Source organism: Thermobia domestica, chromosome 14 (genome assembly GCF_964235325.1).
Source record: "Thermobia domestica chromosome 14, izTheDome1.hap1.1, whole genome shotgun sequence".
NCBI classification, from domain to species: Eukaryota; Metazoa; Arthropoda; class Insecta; order Zygentoma; family Lepismatidae; genus Thermobia; species Thermobia domestica.
The window spans coordinates 134,393,827-134,417,128 of record NC_137467.1 but is presented as its reverse complement, the minus strand read 5'-3'; the positions used below and the strand labels follow the sequence as shown (position 1 = coordinate 134,417,128).

The 23,302-nt window shown below is 35.4% G+C and overlaps 1 protein-coding gene across 1 annotated transcript; it reads right to left on the bottom strand.

Annotated features, from left to right (window-relative positions):
• Positions 1-802: 802 nt before the first annotated feature.
• On the bottom strand, positions 803-14,189 carry LOC145670021 (uncharacterized). Its single transcript, XM_081738364.1, has 2 exons — positions 14,052-14,189; positions 803-2,395 (listed from the first exon to the last, which is right to left on the bottom strand). Exons 1-2 carry the CDS (start codon positions 14,187-14,189, stop codon positions 803-805), a joined length of 1,731 nt encoding a protein of 576 aa, XP_081594490.1.
• Between the last annotated feature and the right edge of the window lie 9,113 nt (positions 14,190-23,302).

The window sequence follows — 23,302 nt, the reverse complement described above, 5'->3', positions numbered from 1 at the left end:
GTAATTTGTCTTCCGTCAAAATACTGTCTCGTCTCGAACTTTAAAATGTGCAAACTCTATCAGCGTGTTTTATGGGTAACATTTCGAAGTGGCAGTGAGAAAATGTTTCATTTCAAATTTGAAAATCTCTGTTTCATCCCGTACCTTGCGGTGAAAATTCTATCATGTCACGTCTCTTGGAAACCGCATACAACGTATGGCACCACAAAGCATACTTGGCGGGACTGGAGGAACCAATTAGGCAGCTTTTGCATCAGATGCGAGAAATTTTCCACTGAGTCTTATTTAAGCTAAATAATTTATGAATTATATATTGTTACATTAGTTTAAATTATTATTTTAATAAGAAATGACTACATGGATCATACATTAGTTTGGCAGACCTGCTTAACATAATTTGCTATGTTTGGAATTCAAACTCAGGTTTTTACACAAAGAGGATATGACAATAAAGGACTGAAATTTATCTTTGTTTTTTCTGCGTTTGATACATAATGCTTTCGTTAGCCACTTGAGTTAACACTTAAGATAAGTTTCTATTTTGTTGGCTATATAAATTTGCTAGAAGGAATATTGTATGGTTTGGTGTGTTAATATTTTACTATCGCGTCTGAAATGGACGACGGATATTACTACCAGGTGTAGCTATTCCTTAATTCAAGCAGCTCCTTAGTTGCCACGTTATGTTCAGATTAAAACAGAGATTTCTCTGCGACTACCTAGAATCGAACCTGACGTTGCATACACCACCCACACGCGAACTAAACATTCGTTTGCACAGACAAACTTATATAATTTTCAATTACTTTTGGATAGTTTTTGTCTTTTTCTTGTGATCTTTAGTTGAACATATATTGTACACTCTTTTTGATGTAAGTCGTACACATTTTTTAACTCGAAATGTTTGTACCCTAGGGACAATGCTTTCACAAATTACTGTCGCAAAAGCAACACTTAATCCAATTACTAATACCAAAAAAGATCCACATAAACTCTGTAGATTAATTTTAGTAAAAGTTTTATCGTAGTAATTATAAGTGTAAGCATGATGGAACCGTTTTGGAAGAAACTTTGCAGAAATATCATTTTCCCAAAAATTTATAATCCCAGATGCTTCTAATTCACTAAGTATCTTATTAAATTTGTTAAGTAAAGGAGACACTTTGTCCATCACGAGAGAAACATAGCATTTGACAACTGCTTCTTTCATTAGATACAAAGCCTTTAGCGTGTCTTCATACAAATAGTCCACAGCACACATATGTCCTGAGGGTAACCTTTCTGCCAATATAGCTAACTCTCGGTTAGCAGCCATAGAATTTAGTTTCTCATGATCTTCTGAAAGATAATATCTATCTTTTATCTTTTGTATATCCGTGTCTATTGCACCTACAAATGTATCTATCCATATAGCATCGTCTATGCCCCATTTTAAGTTAGAGTCAGCAAATTCTTTCACTGTCTCAATAGGTTTCTCGAAACGTTGAATCGTAAGAAATGCTATGAGATTGGAATTATAGGCAGTTATCAGCATCACAGAGGTAATCAACGACCATGTTAGTAAGTGTTGAATAGCGTCAAATTTGACGAATTTAGGACCCAGTCCCACAAATATACCTACTGTGGATAGTAGTGAATAACTGTATGAGTTGTACGGACATTCTTCTTCTTGTGGTAATATTCTTTGATTTAGTGCACAGCAGGCATAGTTTGTAAGTGAAACAAACACAACACAAGCTGCAAGACAGTACCACAATATGTGATCAAAGGGTGAAAATATTTTCCACATGCTCACTTCATACTTAGGTTTAGGTGTAAGAAACGTTAATGTATCTTGCAAATAAACGCGACTAATTTCCAGATGTTGCGTAACATGTTCCAAATACCATCCTGGAATTCCTATATCATATTTCCCACTTAGAATTGAGCTAAAAAGACCAGAACCAGTACCATTTTCCATCATTACACCAAAATCGTCATTTACAGCTTCCACTGCTAACGTAAAATTCAATTTTCTGGAAACTTCCTTAATTATCCGCCAGTCGAAGCCGTCAAACTGTGATTCGTTTAGTAAGACTGAGTAAGGAACATATTCTTTGAAATATGCCGAAATTTTACTTCCTTGTAGATTTAATAATTTATCACAATACAAGTTAGACTGTTTAGTAAATGTTCCAGAATTCCAGGTATCTATCACGTATGGGTCTTGGGGTTGAAGACGATTACCAATCCGAAAAGTTAAAAGTTCAAATTTTGATTCTATCCTAGAATTAGAAGCATTTTGTATTGCTATCACTGTATGCGGAAAGACTTTTAAAAATGCTTTGTTTTCCGCAAGAACATTGGTGATGGTTTCATTATTTAATATCACAACTAGAAATCTTCTGTCTGTTTTCTGAACAGATAATTTAGCACTAGAATAAAAATATCTGGATATTTTAGAAAATTCTTTTGTAATAATAACAAAAGATTCACAAGCGTCATCCATAAGCTGGACTAATAGATCAAAAGGAACTTTTGTATCTACTTTTGAAGTTAGGTGAACTACTGGCACAATTAATTTTCCGTGTAAATATACTGTGACTTTTCCAAAATCGTTTATTATAATTAGACACTTTTCTTTCCAAAAGAAACTCTGAATTAGATATTCTAACATTTTGTTCAATTCCACAATGTCCTCGTAATTGGTGTCAATCGTTGGAATATGTTGATGGGAACAATTAAGAAAATAGAAAATAAGGATATAATATCTCCAAAGCTTCATACTTTTCCTGGGTATATATATTCGTCTGAAAATGAGAAAAAAACACATTTTATACTGTTTAGAATAGATCTATAAGTATTTAACAAGTACCAATTATATGGCATTGGTAAGGCATAAAACATGAAGAATATAGCATTTCCGTTCTATAGTGACATTTTCGAGATTGACCTACCTCTGGAAAATCTGTCATTATCACTCATGATACTATATTTGGTGGCTCTGTGTTTTGGCTATCACTGAGCATCAAACTTTCCATTCCAGATGGCTTACGCACATTGTCGACATGTCCAGTTGCAACCACTTCTCTTCAGAGACTTTGCACTGGACGACAATGGTGCAGCATTTTCGCTGCGCCAAGGTCAATTTGAAGGAACGAATACTCAATAGTCCATTGGTGATGCATCCAAAGATTTTACTGGAATATTAGTGAAGGGAAAGGCACGAATGCCAGTTTCTTTTGACATTTGCTAAAGGAAAGGATCTATCGAATGACAGGAATGCTTAGATGCCTTGTCTTGATACAACAACACCCGGTTTATCTCCCTCCCATACGGACGAGGAACGACACGTCAATAAATTGGTATCAGAATGTTAGTCCGATAAAGAAATTAGAATTTAGCTTGAAATTTTTAGTGGCACGATGTATCTTTAATTTCCCGTTGTAACATAAACCGACAACGATCACGTATCCCTTCCCTAAACTTTCCCCACAGTCACGGTACTTTCTTTAGAAGTTTAACTCCAGTTCTCTGAAGAAAATTGTATCAATCTCTTGCAGTTATTTATTTATTCTTGGTATACATATGCCTCGTCCAGCGTGACAACGATCGCTGCTAAATAATAATAGTAGAGCCATCGACAGTTAGTTTGACATTCTACAATATGTGTTGGCAAAAGTTTTTATACTGTTCTTCCCAACATCTCTCGAACCCAAGTTCACGATGAGTTATGGTGTGAATTATCCTGTAGAATGTTCCAACATAGTTTTTACTACATTTGTGTACTTGGGTTATACTTCGTGACAAGAGCTTACACTTTTCGGATAATAGCTTATGTACAGCTTGTACCAAGCAGGGGTAAGTTTGTTTCTATCCTATAGGAATTGCCCCACTTCTTACTTTCATTGTTCCTTGTAACAAATGAGATATGCCATATTTCAACATGGTAAATCCACATTCTTTGCATATGTTGATTGTGGTGCTCTATCTGTATGGCATCTGGCAAGTATTTGGCATCGTAGGATAGTTATGTAATCTTTACTAAAGCAATTGATCTTCGGTGATATTCCTCAACACGAATACTCATCACACCTGTCAGTATAAACTGAGGTTCAATGTTTCTATATAATTAGTATAATAATTCATGTGTTAGGTGGAACTACTATTACTCGTAAATATCGTCACTATAGAACAGAAACAACATTTTTATAGGGAAAAATTATGCTATATGCAACAACAATAGAACTTCAGATACGCAGTGCTTATGGCATGGACACATACTCACCAACCAAAAGATTATGGCTATCTACCTAATATCTGATATATCCACCTTGGGCTCGCAGGACAGGAGCAATGTGATTTGGCATGGAAGCAATGAGGCCTTAACAGGTGATTGAAGAAAGGCGCACCACACCTTGATCAGAGGTCCTTAATTCCTGTAAATTCCTGATGAGGTAACGTCCAATGTTATCCCAAAGATGTCCAATTGGGTAAGATCAGGTGAGTTTGGGGGTCATTGCAGTAATATAAATTCACCGCTATGCTCCTTGAACCGCCGCAGCGCAACGTTGGGCTTGTGACAAGCAGCGTTGTCCTGTGAAAGATTCCATTGCCTGCCGGAAATATGGCCAATAAGAATTCTTATACATGTTCAACAATGACATGCCAGTGACTAGCAGTCATCATGGTGCTCAGTATACATACTACTAGGCTCATGGTTGCACATGTGGACGTTCCAAAATTCCTAATGGAGCAACCGTCGGTTTCCCGTCATACTACTATACACCTCTCGAGCAAGTGTTTTCCTGAAAGACGACGAAGTCTGTCCCGGCCATCGATATGATGAAGGCAGTATAGTAAATCATCGGACCATGCTATGTTATGCCATTGCACGATGGTTCAAAGACAATAAGCACGTACCCATCCTAATCTTAATCAACGATTGTGGGACGTCGTCTGCAGGGCACTGACAGTGAACAGCGGAATGTGTGCTCAGAGACACTCATGCTTATTTCCACTGTTAGAGTCTGCTGTTAATTGTGACACAGTGTGCACCCTAGTCTATTTTACCAAATTCAACCGTCTACGAGATCCGACATCTTTAATGAGGTGTGGCCACCTCACGCTTTGTTGTTTCATGATGGTTTCTTCTCCTACCTGTGGAAGACACTAATTACTGCAGCTTGCAAACATTCATCAAGTAGGGCAATTTCCGAAATGCTCGTTCCAAACCGTCTGGCTATTACAATCTCCCTCCCCTTAAACACTGATATATCACTTGCCTACTCTATTCTACGCACAAACACCGGAGTAAGAGTGAAATACCTGTCACCCTCTGGTGAGTGATTCTGCTGTGCCCTGTGACTCTGATATCAGCTCAACGTTTTCGTTCACGAAGTAGAGAGTTTTCATAATGTTTTGGTTGGTGAGTGTAATTTTTAAGCTGGCAATACCTCCTGTCAGAGCGATACAATATGAATCGCATATCCTCAGGACAAATAAAATTGTCCCATCACTAGAGTGCTGAAATAGTTGGTAGATGGGTTTGTTAATTAAGTTGAGGGAAACATAACACTCTTTTCCACATTTAGATCATTTATAATATATACTTGAATCTGAGTTGAAACCTAGGGTAACATACAATTTATGCACTTTTTACTTGGAATAATGAAATTACTATTTCAAGTAACTCATTTAAAAATACGAGCTACAAGTAACTTCTATTAAGCTAATAATTATATAGCTACGTTTGCGTATAGTACTGGTTAGAGATGTACCAGAGATATGGGATGCCCTACTTATTTGTTAATTATCTAAAATGATATTTTGATTGATCGATTGTTTGTGATATTACAAAATAAAGTTAATTATTACTGATCGTTCGATAGGAGTAAACGTGAAATAGCACTTAAATATGGATATATTCCTCGATGTGTCATTATCACTCTTGGACATCATGCACATTCTGCACACGAATTATTACTTCATTGTTACCTGTAAAGTTGAAAATGATGAAGTAGGCGTTCCCTTAACAAACAGAGAAGTCCAATAATGACAATGTTATTGATTGTGTATAAATGCTTTCATAATATGTTAGAACGTGGCAAAAAAAAAGTTATTTAGTATATATACACATACATACAGGTTGTTAAAAGAAACACACACACAGTCACGGAAGTTGAAGAAACAGGGTCAATACTTTTGAAGTTGATAGATTGGCCATGTGGAAAAAAAATCTATATAAATATGTGTCTAGTTTCCGACAGACTTGAAGATATAACCAAATTAAATTATGACTTACGATATAAGATGAACTCATCATAATGACTGGGTGTTATGTATAATTAAGAAGTCATTTGTTGTAAATTAAGAAGCTTTTCATGGTCAATGTTCCGTTAAGGGGGTCCAGTCTCTTTGACACCACTTCTTTCTATTGATTTTCGTTTTATTACATAATATAACGTTATATTAGGTTCTATTAGGTTAGATTAGCTTAGCTTAGGTCAGGTTAGGTTAGGTTAGCTTAGCTTAAGGGGGTCCAGTGTAGTTTTGGACCCCCTTAACGGAACATGGACCGTTTTTCATTAGATACTGATCTTAGCTAATCTCTTCGTCCTGCCTAGCGTAGAAGATATTAGTTTGAACACCAACCATTAATCTCTTCTCTCCTTTTCTATTTTTCGTTTTCCTTTTGTTTTCAGAATTTCAAACTATCCTAGGTATAAGTATAGAAAGTACTCGTATTATTGAACTTCTATAACAGTCAGTCCATTTGTCGACAGATATCAGAGAACAGTAATGGTAACAATAGCGAGGAGCTGTTTTCCGAAATTGATTCAGCATCTCATGATACCGTTGGTTCCATCTCCTATTCAATTGATAGAAATAAACTACATTGTTAGCCTAAATGATTCATCGGGTTTCAAAGCACTGTTTAATTACAAATACACGAGTACAAAGACGGGTGTTGTATGGAAAGGTAGATGAACTCACCAAGTTTTAAAAGCCCACCCCGTGGCTCGCGTACACGCCAGTTGGCAGACCTGTGACGGCACTCTACAAGACGGCGGCCATGCAGGAAAAGAGTCTTTGTGTATTTGAATATGCGAAATTTTCGTCGGTTACGAGTGCTCAGCGTACATTCTTACGTAAATACGGAAAAACTACACCTGGTTACCAAAGCATTTGACATTGATTTCGCCAGTTTCGTAATACTGGCTGTCTGTGTAAAGGAAAAAGCACTCCAGCACAATCGTCCGCGCCATTCTCATCAGACAACTGCCACATCTGGACACAACTGGACTGTGTAATATTCCTCTGTTACCATGGCCCCCTAGGTCGCCAGATTTCACGCTGTGTGATTTCTTCCTCTGGGGTTATGTTGCCAGCCAGCATGTTATATTATTTTCCTATAGGTTCGAAAATGTTCTAGAATATGCACCACAAGAAAGGTAGGCCTACACATTAAGAGTACGAGTCATTTTTATTAAAGTTTACAGGTATCATTATCATTATGCTCAGGTTCTTATCTACCTATTTAATGTTTTGAAAGGAAAATGGTGGAGTTATGCCTAGATGACGGGAGCCAGACAACAGAACCCACCTTAACCTAACCTAACTGAATCCAAGCTACTACTATTTGTACTACTACTAGCACTACTTACTACTACTACCAATTGCTACTACTATTATTTGTTCTACTACTACTACTACTACTACTATTTGTTCTACTATTTCTACTGCTACCACTATTACTACCAACTACTACTATTACTTCCACTAAAGGCTGCATCCCATATCTAAACGCAACTATCTCTGTGGCACTCCTGAAGTTTACCTGTTCCAGGTTGAGTATCGCCATGCGCCAACATAAGAAGAGTCTATATAGAGTAGCGACACTATTTCCACAAAGAAATGTGTTTCAGAGTTACGGTAAGAATTACTTATTCAGAAGCATAATTAACTAAAATTATAGATTACTGAGAAACAACTTTTCTGGGAGATACGTTGACAGAAAGTTAAATACATGTCAGTTTCATCTTCAAATTACTTAATGCTCTTTGGCACCAAAGAAAGTATTTGTTGTGCTCAAATAGCACCAAAGAAAGTTAACAGGCAACGATGGACCGGAGCCTGAGCCATTACATTTATTTACAAGTTTGTTTAAAAGAAGAAGATACGATGTCTACAGACATCGTTGAAAATACGATGGTTTCAGAATTATCACAAAATACCTAAAATGCCCGATTTTTGCACAAAGAAAATACGTTTATAGGAAATGAATTACTCTCAAAAAATTAGAAATTAAATATATGCCAGGGAAACTTATAAAATATAAAGTCGGATCAAGGAAAAGTGAAATTGTCAGACAGTTAAATGGGCGCCAGTGATATGTATAAAACGTAACAAGTGAAAGTAAATTGCTAAAGGTGAAACTTAGTGAACAGTGTATTAAATGGAATTTAAGAGTGTTAAGTAGTAATGTTAAACAGAATTCCGATACGTAAAAGAGGAGGTAATCTAGCCACTAGACAACAAATGTAGTTTATAAGCAAGTATTGTAATAAAACAACTTAGTTAAGTATGAAATAAAATGAAAATAACATTAAATACAAACCAGACTTTCCTTTCAATTAGTCAATTTTCTTCATTCGAATTTAATAGCATTATTGTTGCTTTTCTTTTTAAATGAATTTCCGTTCAACAAATTTTCCATTCTTGTATAACTGTGCACTTCATACATAAAAGTACGAAACTTATTAATTAGTCACAAATCAATTTATAGCGAGTCACCTATCTCCTATGAACATATTTCCCCCGTGCGAGGAACGGGCATTTCAGCTAGTTATATAATAAAATTAAAGTTATATAAAATTAAAAGTACAAAAGGTATAGAGAAGCATTACCCTACATCGAATAAAATGAGAACACATGAACTGGGAGTAAATCAAAACTTGCCAGTAATTCTAAAATCGATACATTCTTTTTAAAGCTAGTTGTTTCAAATTCGATAATCAACGGAACTCTAGTATAGACTATGCAGCTGATCTCAAAAAAAAAAAAAAAAAAAAAAAAAAGATTACATACCATCAACTGACTATTTTCTAATAATGAAGTAGCCTGCTCATCAGAACACAGTTTATTCATATTAACCCTTTACTGTATATCGTTAATTATGGCCCCCTTGCTGTTGATAAATATTTCCCACCAGGGCACTTCAGACATTTTACTTTTAAATTCTGTCCACCATCATCCTCAGCTTTTAAGAAAAAGTATTCTTTCAAATGTTCAAACGGTAAAACATTTTCGTTCTCCATCTTTATAAAAGCAACACCAATAAAAGTAAAATAGACTACTGCTACCATTGGACTTGTAGCTCACTGATTGAATGTTTTGATTTGGAGCTGTCAAAATCTATGACAAAATCTTCCAGGTGCTTGCAATCAGTACACATGATTTCCCTGAAGCTGTCCTCATCTTCCAAAAACAACAATACCACTAAGATCTTATCTGTTTCTCCGCGTGTCGGTGACTGTCGGTCACTGACATATGTAGTTCATGCTCCATTGTTCCATTTTGACAAATTTACTTACAGGAAAGAAACACTTGTTTCCGAAAAAAAATATACATATATTGTAGTTACTCATTCGAAATGTAACACGAAAAAAGTAACGCAAACTAGGTACGTTACTTAAAAATTTCTAACGCGTTATCGTTACAGTTACTTTGGAAAAATGTAACGCGTTACTAGGAAACGTTACTTAAAAAGAAACGCGTTACAAGTAACGCGTTACTTCCGTTACGTTACTTTCCAAGACTGCTGTCAAATTAGAATTTGTTCTTGCATCTACATAAAGCGTTTCAGAACGTACAATAATAATAATAATAATAATAATATTAATAATAATAATAATAGTAACAGAACGGAAAATTAAGGTAATAATTTTTATCACATATTCAAATTTTTGGACCTAAAGTAACGCGTTACTTTCGTAGTAGTGTAACAGTTACTTTTCTGAGGCAAGTATCGCGTTACATTGTAAGAGGAAGTAAAGTAAATAGTAACGCGATACATTTTTACAAGTTAACGTACCCAACACTGTTTGAGGTAGATACGTTTTGAATTAATTTGATAAGCATTTTATTTTGTGGATCTACTATTGACATCATGTCTAATATGTTTTGCTTAATGAAATCTCCTTCCTTCAGCGTATGGTCGTTTGGAACGGTCTATATTAAAAGCTATCACAAATTCTGCCTTTGTACAGACGTCAGATTCCTTTAGGAACTTGGACATGGCATTACTTTTGTTATCATATTTCTCTTTGACGGATAATATGAGGTGTGCATTTCCAAAACATGTTAAATCTGTTTGGTAGATTTCTTCAGAAAGGGTAGAAAACTATGGTTTTTATGCAGAGATGTTTTGATGTATGATTAGTGTCATACTAAAGGTCTAACTACTGCAGGAAACATATGTTAGTCGAATTGTTTACTATGGTACTAAGCCCGCGACAGAACGACTATGCATAAAACCCTAATCTTTTTTAAATTGAAACACTATGGCAAGTGATATTTCAAAAAGAATTTACCAAAGAAAATAATGTTTTGACTAAAAATAATTACAAAATTTAATGTAAGAGATTCCATAGTATACTCTTCCATATTCAATTCAAAATCGGACATTTTTGGATTTAGCATGGTTTGCAAATACACTCCTGATATTTTTCTTTCCTTAAATCAGTATCTAAACGAAATTCTTCGTTGAAGGTTGGATGGTAATTTTGAAAACGACGCTTTAAATTGCTTACCTTAAATTGAGATATAGTTGCTTGACACAAAAAAACACATATACTTACTTTTTAACACAAACTAAAACTCACTTTTCCATTCAGTTTTAAGACTTTTGTTCTCTTCTTCATATTTTCGTTTTTTGGATAACATATTGACACAATCAGCAATTGTCAGAGATCAACAATAAAACTCGATAACTAATCGAAAGGCCGCGGTGGCTCAGTGATAGAGCGTTCACCTCTGGTGCATACGGTTTCGGGTTCAAACCCTGCTCCCGTCAAGTGAACTTTGTGGTGGACAAACACCGTGTGCGTGGGTTTTCTTACGGTTCTCCCGTTTCCTCCCACTTTCTTCATTCCACCATTCCATTCATTTATCACCATCTCCTTTAGCCTAGTCAGCATAAAATGGGTGTAAAACTCAAAAATTTCATTTCATTTCATTTTCGAAAACTAATCGCACTCTTTCAACCGTTGCATTCTTGGAAGCAATGGTGCCAAGCCAGATTATTACCACAGGAAAAAAAAAATGGTTATTGCAATGCGCCCGTAAGAATGTTAGTATTTTATGAAGTACAAGAGTCAAAATGTTTCTAAATATCATCATCACGTCATAAAAAATAAAATTATGATGTCTCAAGCAAACAACCCAAACTTAACCAAAATGAAGTCAGAAATCTTATGGAAGGATCGGATAATTTTACCTGTTATCAGACATAACGCAATTAAAGAACTTGTCCCCTATCTCAAAACAAACTAAAACTGCAAAGTTAGGTTATTTTTCTTTACAGTTGATAAAATGAACCTACTTATGATAAATGCTATTCAGTAATATTTTGTCCCTTCTGTTTCAGAAAATACTATAATTCTTTCGGGAACCTAACAACTATTATTTTATCCGGGGAACTTCGTGATTACGTATCGGAGAAAGCAAAGAATGGAGAGTTTGAGGTCAGCAAGGAGATACAAAGTGCTAGCGGAGGTGTAGTTTCGAAGTTGGAATTGGCAGACCGCCATTGGTGTGCGTAGGAATGATCATAGCGGTGCCTGGCGTCAGAATTTTCAACTTTAATATTACACTTTGATATACAAAGTAGCCGCTATCTTAGGGTTCCGCTCAGAGTCACTCTGGCCCCGCCAAGAGTCATCCGTTTCGGACTTAAATGTCCATAATGCTAATTAAATTGAAGGGCGCGATCTGTTACATGATAACAGTCACGGAGTAATTTCTTCTGTAGACCTCGCAAAGATCTAGTGCGGAGCAGTGTTTCTTCCAGACCTGTTTTTTGGGGGGCACTGCCCTCTCGGAGCTCTGAGAGTGCCCCCTTAGAGAAGACCAAAATAATACGTCTATAATATAAAAATAAATAGCATAGTATCAGCAGTGCCCCCCTGAATACCAAGTGTGCCCCCCGGAACATTGTGTCTGAAAGAAACACTGGTGCGGAGTGCTGTGGAAGAGATGTTACAGTGAAGACCTATACAAACACCTACATAAAACATTGAACATACATACATTCCATGCACACTACACTTGTGTTATCTTTAACACATTTCCTCGCTTCTCTCTCGCTTTCTTTTGACATAACACGTGCCACTAGACATCACAATACTTAAAAATGTCGTAAAGGTCAATTTTTAGCGTTCGTTATGCCGATCAAAGTTGTAGCACCTGGCCATCAGATATAAATATATCTGCGGCTCCCGCAATATTTTGACAGATTTAATGTGGTTTCTGAAGCGCAGCAGTTTGGCCACCCCTGATATAGGCTTATTATGAAATTCACTGCAAGTCATCTTGCATGAACTTGTATATACAGAAATCTTCTTTCGCTTTTTCCTTACAACGTACAGTACGTCTTATATTTACATTGGAGAAATATGGCGACTTTAACTACAGCTGTTACTTAAAAGATGCAAGCTGAAATGTTATTTAATGATCAAACAAACATACACGATTTCAAAATATAATAGAATATTTCAAATTCAAGTGATCAGAATGGTTAGTTCTCTTAATCTTAATGTAAACACAATCACATCAGCGAATGAAGCAAAGCGTCTTGTATTTACGATGAAGAAATGTGGTAACTCGAACAACTATTACTTAAAAGGTACGAACTGAAATGTTATTCACTGATCAAACAAACATAAACGATTTCAAAATATAACAGAATATTTCAAATTCAAATGAGCATAATGATTACTTCTCTAAATGTAAACACAGTCGCATCAGTGAATGAAGAAAAATCCGACGTTCAGAAACATAATAGAAACGAAACACAAGGATTTAAATAATGTAAATCTTTTTTTTAAAAAAAAAGTTGAGAATGCTCCAAGAGCATTGCCACAACGAATTTGAAAAGAACTATTTGTTGTCTACGGCAAATTACTTTTATGTATAAAGTAAGTTGTTCGAACCATGAACCTGCTCAAAATTGAAAAAATTCTTAAAATATCATCTCTCTATGATTTACTACGATTCCCGAGGTATGACTTATTAAATCTCCCAAAACTGAAACTTTTTTGGCCAATATCTCGAGAACGGTAAGAGTAATATGAAAAATCCCATCACTTCTTCCAGGTAGTTTTTGATGGGAAGCTGAAATGCCTAAAAAGCAAATTGCTCGAGCCATGAGCCTGCGTATTAGAACAGTAAGATATTGGATTGAACGATTCGAAGCAGAAGGGGAACACGGATTACAAACTAAAGTGAAACTGAGTAGACCGCAAGTGGCAACGGAAGATGAAAATGTTTCGATTATTGACGCTAACGCAGCAAAACCGGTCGCTGCTGCAACAAACCTGAAAACAACTTTAGATTTGGAGTGCTGTGCACAGACATGTAACTGTACTCATATCATTTGTTCTGCTTTGAAGGTCAAACTAACAGATTCACATGTACATGCTCGCTTAGAGTTCGATAAAACGCACTTCAACAAGTCCCAAGACTTCTGAAACCATATAATCGGGAGTGATGAGATAGTGTTTAGTTTATACGGAAGAAATCTGTTAAAAGTTTCAACAAAGACACATACACAAAGTTCGTAACTGGTTCATCAGGTTTTTGTAGTCTTTCTCGCAATTGATCTTCTATGACTAAACCTAGTGTAGATCTACCAAATTCCTTAAAAATGAGTGTTTTTAAATTGTCATAAGATTGTGGCTCTTCACTTTGTCTCTGTAAAAATACCCGTAACCTTTTTCTAAATTGCCCTGTAAATGCTAAAGGTAACATCTTCTTTTTCTTAGTTTCGTCCCACCATTAATCCTACATACATCATCATATTCTTCCATAAATAAACGTATATCATCACCACTTTTGACATCGAACCTCGGAATAGGCAACAAATCTCGAGCAATCTCAACCTTAGCCGAATTGTTTGCTGGAGTTTCTGTATTCGTTCCCTGATTCATTTTGCTGTTTAGCCTAGTATTATATTTTGTGGAAATCTTGTTTGCGTTTGCGCTGACTTTTTCTTTAATTTCACTACATGTAAATGTATGTCATCTAACAATTCTGTTAACTCATCAATGGACATGAGCAAAATAAGGCAAGAAAAATAATCTTTTAACTTAAATAACTAATATGACATTTTATTCTATGTAATATAACCTTAAATTCCTAAACCACCTTAAATACAACCTTAGCACTTAAATTCTAAAACATTTAAATACACTTTGAAATATGATTGCACACTCCCGCATTTGGAGAAACATTACGATACCGAAATCAATTTGAACAGTGAATTTCAACATACAAAATAGTTTGTAGCACTATCCAAAAGACCGCGCACTCCACAATGCTAAAACCTTAAAAATAGGTTTGCAATCTACCTTAAACGTGACGGATTTTGTGACGTAAAAGGCAGTTCCAAACTTCCGGAGGCATGTCGAACGGAGACCTCTTGTCTGGGTCGCGAACCCCAAACAATTCTCATACATGAAAACTACTGAATGGCCTTAACATCCACCCAGTTCCTCCAAGAAGTAATTTAAATTAATGCAAGTCTTGGGGGCGTAGATAGCGTAGCTCAAAATTAATTAGAAACATGGGAGTAGAATTTCAAAGATAACATTCGATGACACAGAAATAATTTAGAATAAGAATTTAATGAACTGATCTTGAATAACTGAATAACTACAGAGCATGATATGGACTGGTATGACTTAAAGACTAGAGAAGACAATGCATGATCACTTACTTTTAGTAACGATGATGAGCAGAACCTCTGATGGACAGAATGACGGAGTGACCAAACTAATTATCAATAATTTGACTCGCAGAGTTTCGACGTCAAAATAGAACTTCTCATACCCGGAAGAGAATCCGGTAGTATTTATATGATTTTTCCGTCATGTCAACATTCTTGCACATTCTTTCTGAGTCTTCCTAGTTCTAGAAGTCATAGCCGGTCATTTGCATTGTAGAAGTCAAGGCACTCTAAATTTCTCATTGGATTATGAATCCTAAAGAATATTCAAACTGCCTCCACTTCATACATTGCCTGTTTTATACACATTTTAAAATTCAATTAAATATTTTGTTTCATTACATTGTGGTACACAATAACATAATCGGGAGTGATGAGAAAGTGTTTAGTTTTTACGGAAGAAATCTGTTAAAAGTTTCAACGAAGACACATGCTCAAAATGGAGGGCTCAAAATTGAAAAATTCGCAAAATGTCATCTCTCTATTACTTACGGTTCCAGAGACATGGCTACTTAAATCTCCTGAAATCGGATTTTCTTTGGCCAATATCTCGGGAACGGTAAGTCATAAAGAGATGATATTGGTGTTGGTTAATGTCTAAGAGCATGGTAAACATTTTGATACCAACAGTAACAGGTGGCGACTGGCCAAACTAGTAGCCACCTGTTACTATTTGATACCAAGATGTTCACCACCCTCTTAAGTATTGATCAACAGCAATATGATCTCTCTATGACTTACGGTTTCCCGAGTTATGGTTCCTTAAATCTCCTGAAATCGGAACTTTGTTTGGCCACTATCCCGGCAACGGTAAGAGTGGCGTGAAAAATTCCATCACTTTCTCAGATAGTTTTTGATGTTCAAAGTCAAATAAATTCGCAAATAACAGGCACATACACAGACAGACATGAAGAATTAGGTAACGAATTTTTAAAATTCATTAATAAATGAAGTCGTCAATAAAATAAATTCAACAGCTGTATAAGAGGTTCGAAGAATAGGACACCGACAAGCACTGCACTAAAGATAAGCAATAGTTAAATATTTCTAATGGCACCCAAAAATATTCTGATTTTATCAATATAATGCAAAACTAAATAATGCATTGAAATACAAGATAATATGTCCTAAACCAGGAGAATTATCGATTTAGAACCTTACACTGTATTATTTGCAATACAAATTTACGAAGAAAAGAAAGAAAGAAAAAAAGAAAAGTGCACAAACAAGATATTAAATACAGGGGATTTTAATCGCATCCAATTGTTGATTAACTATATATTGCATTTCAGAAACCAACAGAAGAAAATAAATGGCATTCAGCGATGCAACTAGGCTAGTCTGCATTTCAGAAACCAACAGAAGAAAATAAATGGCATTCAGCGATGCAACTAGGCTAGTCTGCATTTCAGAAACCAACAGAAGAAAATAAATGGCATTCAGCGATGCAACTAGGCTAGTCTGCATTTCAAAAACCAACAGAAGAAAATAAATGGCATTCAGCGATGCAACTAGGCTAGTCTGCATTTCAAAAACCAACAGAAGAAAATAAATGGCATTCAGCGATGCAACTAGGCTAGTTGTCGCCCAGGAGAAGAACTCGCCTTGGCGCCCTCGCTCCTCAACTACATCTCATATTGGCATCACACAGTAATTCTATTCCAGTTTTTCTTCAAGTAGTAAAGATTGATTTCAAAATTGCAGTACCAGTACGTAACTTAATTTTTAGTAGAAGATGAAACACCAAACTAATTAGTATTTCATTGCTAAATAATCTGAGAGTAGCATGCTTGATATATTCTTATAGTCTTATCATAATAATTGCAAATCACAATGTTTTCGGAATTATATCAGGATGTGCATGCGTGTAGAATGAATCAACAGTCTGTTGCTTTAGTATAGGCAAACAGCAATTATGACAAACAGTCAAATCATTGTGTCGAGTATTATACTCGGACATTTTACAAATCTCTTAAATCGTTGTAAGTTAAATGAAAATACAAAAAGCTGAAACTAAAATTTAACTTAACTGACTCTTTTGGCTGCAAAGGTTTTTACAATGTTCTCAAAATATAGCTTTGAAGTTAGCTTACGCTCTATGGATATGATTCTTAAGTTGGTGAGTCGTTGTTGTTCTGTTACGTTTCAGAAATAACTTTCAAGATCTTTAATTTGTTAAGACTTCTTTCCTTGCTTTATAGTGAAAATAAATATTTCCTCAGTCTCAGTCTCCCAATACAGCGTCCGGTGCACAAGTCCCGTTAGCCCACCCTTTGCTACGTCACTAATGGCATTTACTCGCATTGTTTGTTAGCAGTTAAATTTTATAGGTTTAAGCGTACAATATTATGATAATGCCATCTCCACATATTTTAAATCATAGAATTAGTTTCTTAAATAAATCGTTCATGAATAGCAGTAACTATTCAGAACAAATTTCAAATAACTGGGTTTTTAAATTTATTAGGAAACTATCTTCCCAAATGTTGATTGGATGAGAATAGTTTACTGCTAAAAACGCCTCGATTCAGCAACAAGCTTATCAAAGCAAGACCAACAATATGGATAATGCATACCGGTACCAACTTTCATCAATCCGGAATCTGCATATTTCAATTTTTTTTTATCGAGGAAATTAGACATTACTGTTGAGAAAATGTAATTTGGAGATGAATGATATTCAGTGGAGCCGACATCACGTCCCAAATTCAATCCCATGGACATTCAATCCCATGGAGGATACATGGACACTCAAGAAGAAGACGCTTACGTTTTTCTTAATCAATTCATTGTCGTTTTCATTTTCGTTACGATTCACTTCATAATTCATCAACTTTAGTTTCATTAAAATGAGTGTATACAACATATTCTAATTTTCTACAATCTCGATTTCCACGCATATAGCAATCTTAATTTTCCCCTTTCTTTCAATTTAAGTTAGTTATCCTGTTACTATTAAGCTTTGCTGTGTCAACCAATCTTAATATCATGCATTCAACATTAACGCTCCATTGACTTCGATTTCGTTGAGAACTAAGAAAAGGTCTAACTTATGATGTGACGTACGAAGTGCATCGACAGTAATCAATCAATAACCTGATTATTACAACGTTATCTTTTCCCCTCTGTTATGTTTCAACTGTATTGTCAGGGCAGGATAGTGATTTTTGGGAATTTAACTACCGAAAATGACTAAAGCATCAGTTTGGAGAATCGTCATTTGAATCCAAGAGATGTCAACGTTTGATACCAAAGATGTCGTACTCAGCTCCTGATATTTTTGTATAACTTACGAGGGATCTGTGGGAAGAATTTACAGGTCCCACAGAATTTACAAAACCATCCGTCAGAGATGTCTCGGGGCAAGAATTGACAGAAAAAGCTATTACAGAAATTACATAGAAGATACGCCGTCTGTCATTCTACTCTGACATGGAGACTTTTCTGTCCAAGCTCGTCTTTCCTAAGTTACTCTACAACTGACTGGACACACTGGAAAACATCTTACACTAGCCCCTTCTGAAGATTTACCCTCTCAACCAAGAATGTTATAAAATAGAGGATCTGCCTATGCAACAAAATCATGAAGCCATATATCATAGTTTCGGCATCCCCACTCTGTCATCTCCGCATAATAAGATTGCAATCATCCCCTAGCATCCTCAATCATCCCCTCCCATCAAAGATGGATCATCCCCTGTAAACAGTTTTCAATGTTGCCAATCTGATTTTAAAGTTGTAAAGAAATAACAATTTCGTCATATTTTGTCCCCTGTGGGAGACGCCGCGACCGCCATGGTTATATGGTGTTCGTTGGGCAAAGTACTCCAAACAATATAGATTCATCTTAGCCTGGAGAAATGGTTATCCTTCGTTTTTCATTAGCATTCGAACATGAAACAAAACGTCTGAGAGATATGCATCTCCTGCATACAACTATGTTGTGTTGGAATGTATAACTCATGGGGTAAACTTTTTTACCTTTTTAATTTACTTTTTTAAAAATTTCAACACTTACAGTGTAACCCTAAAAATGTAATAAAAAATAACCCATATATATATATATTTAAAAATTCAATTTGAACTGGACAATCTACACAAAATTTAGAATCTACTAGCAAAAACCGCACGTTTCTAGCACTTGCGTTTTTCGAAATCTTATTGTCGAAAGGATTGGGGATAAACATATAAACTTTTCTTTGGAGACAAACATATAAACCTAGCATTTCAATATATAGATGTTGGTCAATTAGTTTATTATCACAAAGACAATAGTCCAATTAACATATGTATATTTTACAGATTTATGCAGCTCTTTTAAAGCGCACATGAATCTTCAGTGGTATTAGGTTACTAATTTTGAAATGTTTAGACTAATTAAGTGTTGAATACTTTAATTTTTAACAATTTTATAAAATTTTACACTCGGTGTAATAATTCAGACCACATATACAATAATACATGAATACAGTAGAGTTCCAAAAAAAAAAAAAAAAAAAACTACTGTGGACAAAAGGGTGACCGAGTTTGGAAAATGCCGAGTTATTGAGAATGGGGTTTTGAAAAAAGAACAAGTACAAGTATTTTCTCAGAAAATACAGTACTGTATTTGTATGTCGCTTGAGAATACAACAGAGAATAAACTGCCCAATTACCCTTAAACAAAGGAGTTGAGTTGATTTTGATTGGGTTGATTTTAGTTTAGCGTCCCATTCAGCAGCGAGGCTATATGAGACGTGGACCTACTGATTAACGTGGAATCCGAACCACATGAGCTCCCGCCGGGAATCGGAGTTGATTTTGAGTTTAACGTCCCTTTCAGCAGCGAGGCTATATGAGACGGGACCCATTGATTAACGTGGATTCCGAACCACATGATCTCCTGCCGGGATTCGAACCCGGATTTCCCACGCCAAAGGCGCGTACGCTAATCGCTTAGCAACGAAGGCCTTAAACAAAGGAAAAGCACATACTTTATGAAGGCATAGAGCCTTTATTATGCATGAAAATGAAAATTAATGAACACACACTGTACAGTAATTTATCTGATTAAGAGAGGCCTTAGGAAAATATTTTATGAAGGCATAAAACTGTCTGTAATGAAAATTAACTAGCCGACTTTGCAAAAACTGTTTCTTCCGCTCTGCCAGGGTGTGTCCGCGTTATCCGGACTATTGGATTATTGAATGTTGATTTTTACGGACCCTATTATACATCGGTTTCTCTTACCCAAATTCACGTCATAGAGAGAAGGGGAAATGGTGAAAATGAGAACCTCTCCTTATATGAGGTGAGGCTAATTTTAGATGAACAAAATGGGACAATTTAAGACGCCTAAAATGAGACGTGAACTGAAAATGTTGACCAATGACACAAAGATGAGAAAATTCCGAGGTTTCAGGGTCGAGCAGTTCCTGGGAGAAATAAAATCAAATATGATACCTCTTTCGACAAAATGAAGAAATTGTTAGCAAGATCGATTGTTCATTAAGTTAACTTTCAATCTACAAATGACGATAGTTTGAAGAGATTAAGAAGTTTCTATCTAAAGACAAGAGAAAGGGAATTTACTACAATTTACATTCAAGTAAAGAAATGAAAGGAGATGCTCTATCTGAATGCAGCTATCTGAAGCAGATATCTTATGTAATTAGACAAAGATTTTATTTATGTATTTAATATTTATTTGCAACCATGTTATTTCTAAAGAAACAAACTGAAATAAAAAAAAAAACACTTTTAAGAAATCCTAAAAGACATAGAGAAATCGTCATTTCCAGCTAACCGATACGTAACGTAGAAGCGTGCTTTCACAATCTGAAAAAAAAATCCAGTGAAAAAAGGGAAAGGAGGGAATGAAGCATCAGAATGGAGTAAGCAAGTATTACCAGCTTACTCGTAGTCGTGGATCTAGCAAGACCATCGACAATTCTATCGATGTTTTGGTTTTTCTGTCACCACTTACCTTTCATCAACAACAGATTTCCTTTATACTCCTTCCCATCTTTGTTTGTTTTACTCAGAATAGGCGCAGCAGGCTGTAACGTCATAGAGCATTCAGTTTGTAATGACTGGTGTAAAGTTTCATTAAACATTGAATTTTAATAGTAGTAATCTCTTTTACTCACACGTTATCTCCAAAAGTAGAAAATCATCACCTCAGAACCTAGTTCTGTGTTAGTCCATTCTGCGCGAAGTTTCTTCTTTCCAATCATTATATCAAACTTGCATTAGACTTCGACGATTTCAAGTTGTTTCCTGCTTCCATGATGTAATACCTAAAAGTAAGCATATTTGATTCCTCTTATAGTACAAAATAGTTAAGCACATCCATTTTTTTATCAATATTTAAGCAATAACTTGACCCATATAAATTAACAAACACCTAATGCACCAATTATGCAAACAATTGTATTTACAATGTAATAATTATGTGACATATTATTGGAATATTAATACCAAAAACTAAAAGAAAAGAAAACAGAACTGCGTGTCAAGTATATATGGATGGATGTTAATGATAATTTCTGAGAAATAATTTATTGGAATGAGTGTATACATGTCAGAGTGAGAGTTTGTTTTGTATGATTGATATTCAGTATTTGGAGTCAATAGCCAACTGTTGTTAAAGCTTTAGGTGTACGTTAACCTGGTAAAATTTGAAGATTTACGTATTTCATGAAGGAAGGCGATTCGGGATTAAAAAGATAAATTTAATGATGAGCATTGGATAATTTATTTTATACGTATGGAAATAAAATATATTATTAGAAGAAGTGCCCGTTGTTCATGGGAAGAGTAAGATCTCGTTCCATAAAATATTTGGAATGAAATGAAATGAAGTCTAAGTTTTACGTCCCACGATTATGCCGGTTAGGCTAAAGGAGACGATGATGAGGAGAAATGAATGAAATGGTGGAATAAAGAATAATGGAGGAAACGGGAGAGCCCCGAGGAAACCTACGCATACGTTGTTTGACCACTACAAAGCTAACTTAGCGCGAACTAGGATCGAGCCAAGGACCCCATGCACCAGACACTTAATTAATGTTGGGTGAACGCTCTACCACTGAGCTACTACGGCCGCGAAATCTTGCGAACTGTGAAAAATATTCAAGCTCATATTCTTAACCTACCGTTGAGGAGAAAATTAGTATCAAATTTTAAATTTCTACGCCTAACATTTTCTGAGGTCTGGTGGACGACGAAAAATATTTTCAAAATAACTTAGGTTAACAATTCATGTGTGTCGTCTTATCTTAAATTTAAGTTTCACGGAGAACATATATACAAAATTTCTATACTCAGCACTTGTTGAGGTATTTCGAATGTGTATAAAATGTTCAACCTTTTATTTATATGGATAGAAAATGCTTCTTCTTCCCCTTGAAACAGACATTTTCAAAAACAATGGGACATGTTTTCCCTTAAATTTAATGGGGAGTTTATATATCGAGTTTGATGTTTCTAACTTGACGGGCTCGTCAGATACTATATTTTAGGTATATAAGGGTGGCCTAAAAATAGGTATAGAGTCTCGTACTGATCAGCTCATGGCATTATATATCATTTACTTATTATACACACAGATATTAACTTACTTTCTTCATTGTTTGTTCCTAATTTCTTTTCACTTATACCTGAAGCTCGGAACAGACCGAAGCAAATAAATGCATTATCTTATTAAATTAAAATGTCATATTTGATCGATGCCGGTTTGGGCCACTCTGTATTTTGAAACCCTTCTATCCACTTAGGATTCACTCTTTAATCAAAGGAATGTGACAAAAATCTTAAGTTAAGCCAGATCAACTCATGTACCAAAACATAAAAATCGGCCCAAAGGTCTAGGAAAAGTTACCGACGAAACATTATATTCAATTTTTATTTGTGTAGATAATTAATCATTATTAACGGTATTGAGTGGAAAAACTCATTCTTTGCATTTGGAAAGACACGGAAGTTCATAATTATATTGTTTTGAATGCAGTTTTACGAGTAAAGCGCAAAGTGTAACAAGCAGGAGCGAAAAAAATCTTCAGCGATACCTCCACATGACAGGGAACCAATCAGAACACTAAACGAGAACTGGAGTTACCTGTTATTTTATATACCTTGTCAAAATATTGCATTCTCATTCAAAGAGGATGCGGGGCTACTTTTAACTGCGCTGCCCTGTACATGTGGATTAGGATTGTAAAATAGGAAATAATTTGGAAGGAGGAAGTTCAACAATGTAGCTCATGTTAAACTCATTTTTGGAAAAATTTAACAAGCAGGTAAATCTCAGCCAAATAATTATAGTCACTGAACAAA

Bases quoted from the DNA above. Each gene is read 5' to 3' on its own strand.
- LOC145670021 (XM_081738364.1), bottom strand. From the start codon at position 14,189: ATGAATCAGGGAACGAATACAGAAACTCCAGCAAACAATTCGGCTAAG. The intron at 2,396-14,051 runs GTATGTAGGATT...TTATCTGTTCAG, and splicing joins TTATGGAAGAATATGATGAT to AAAACAGACAGAAGATTTCT.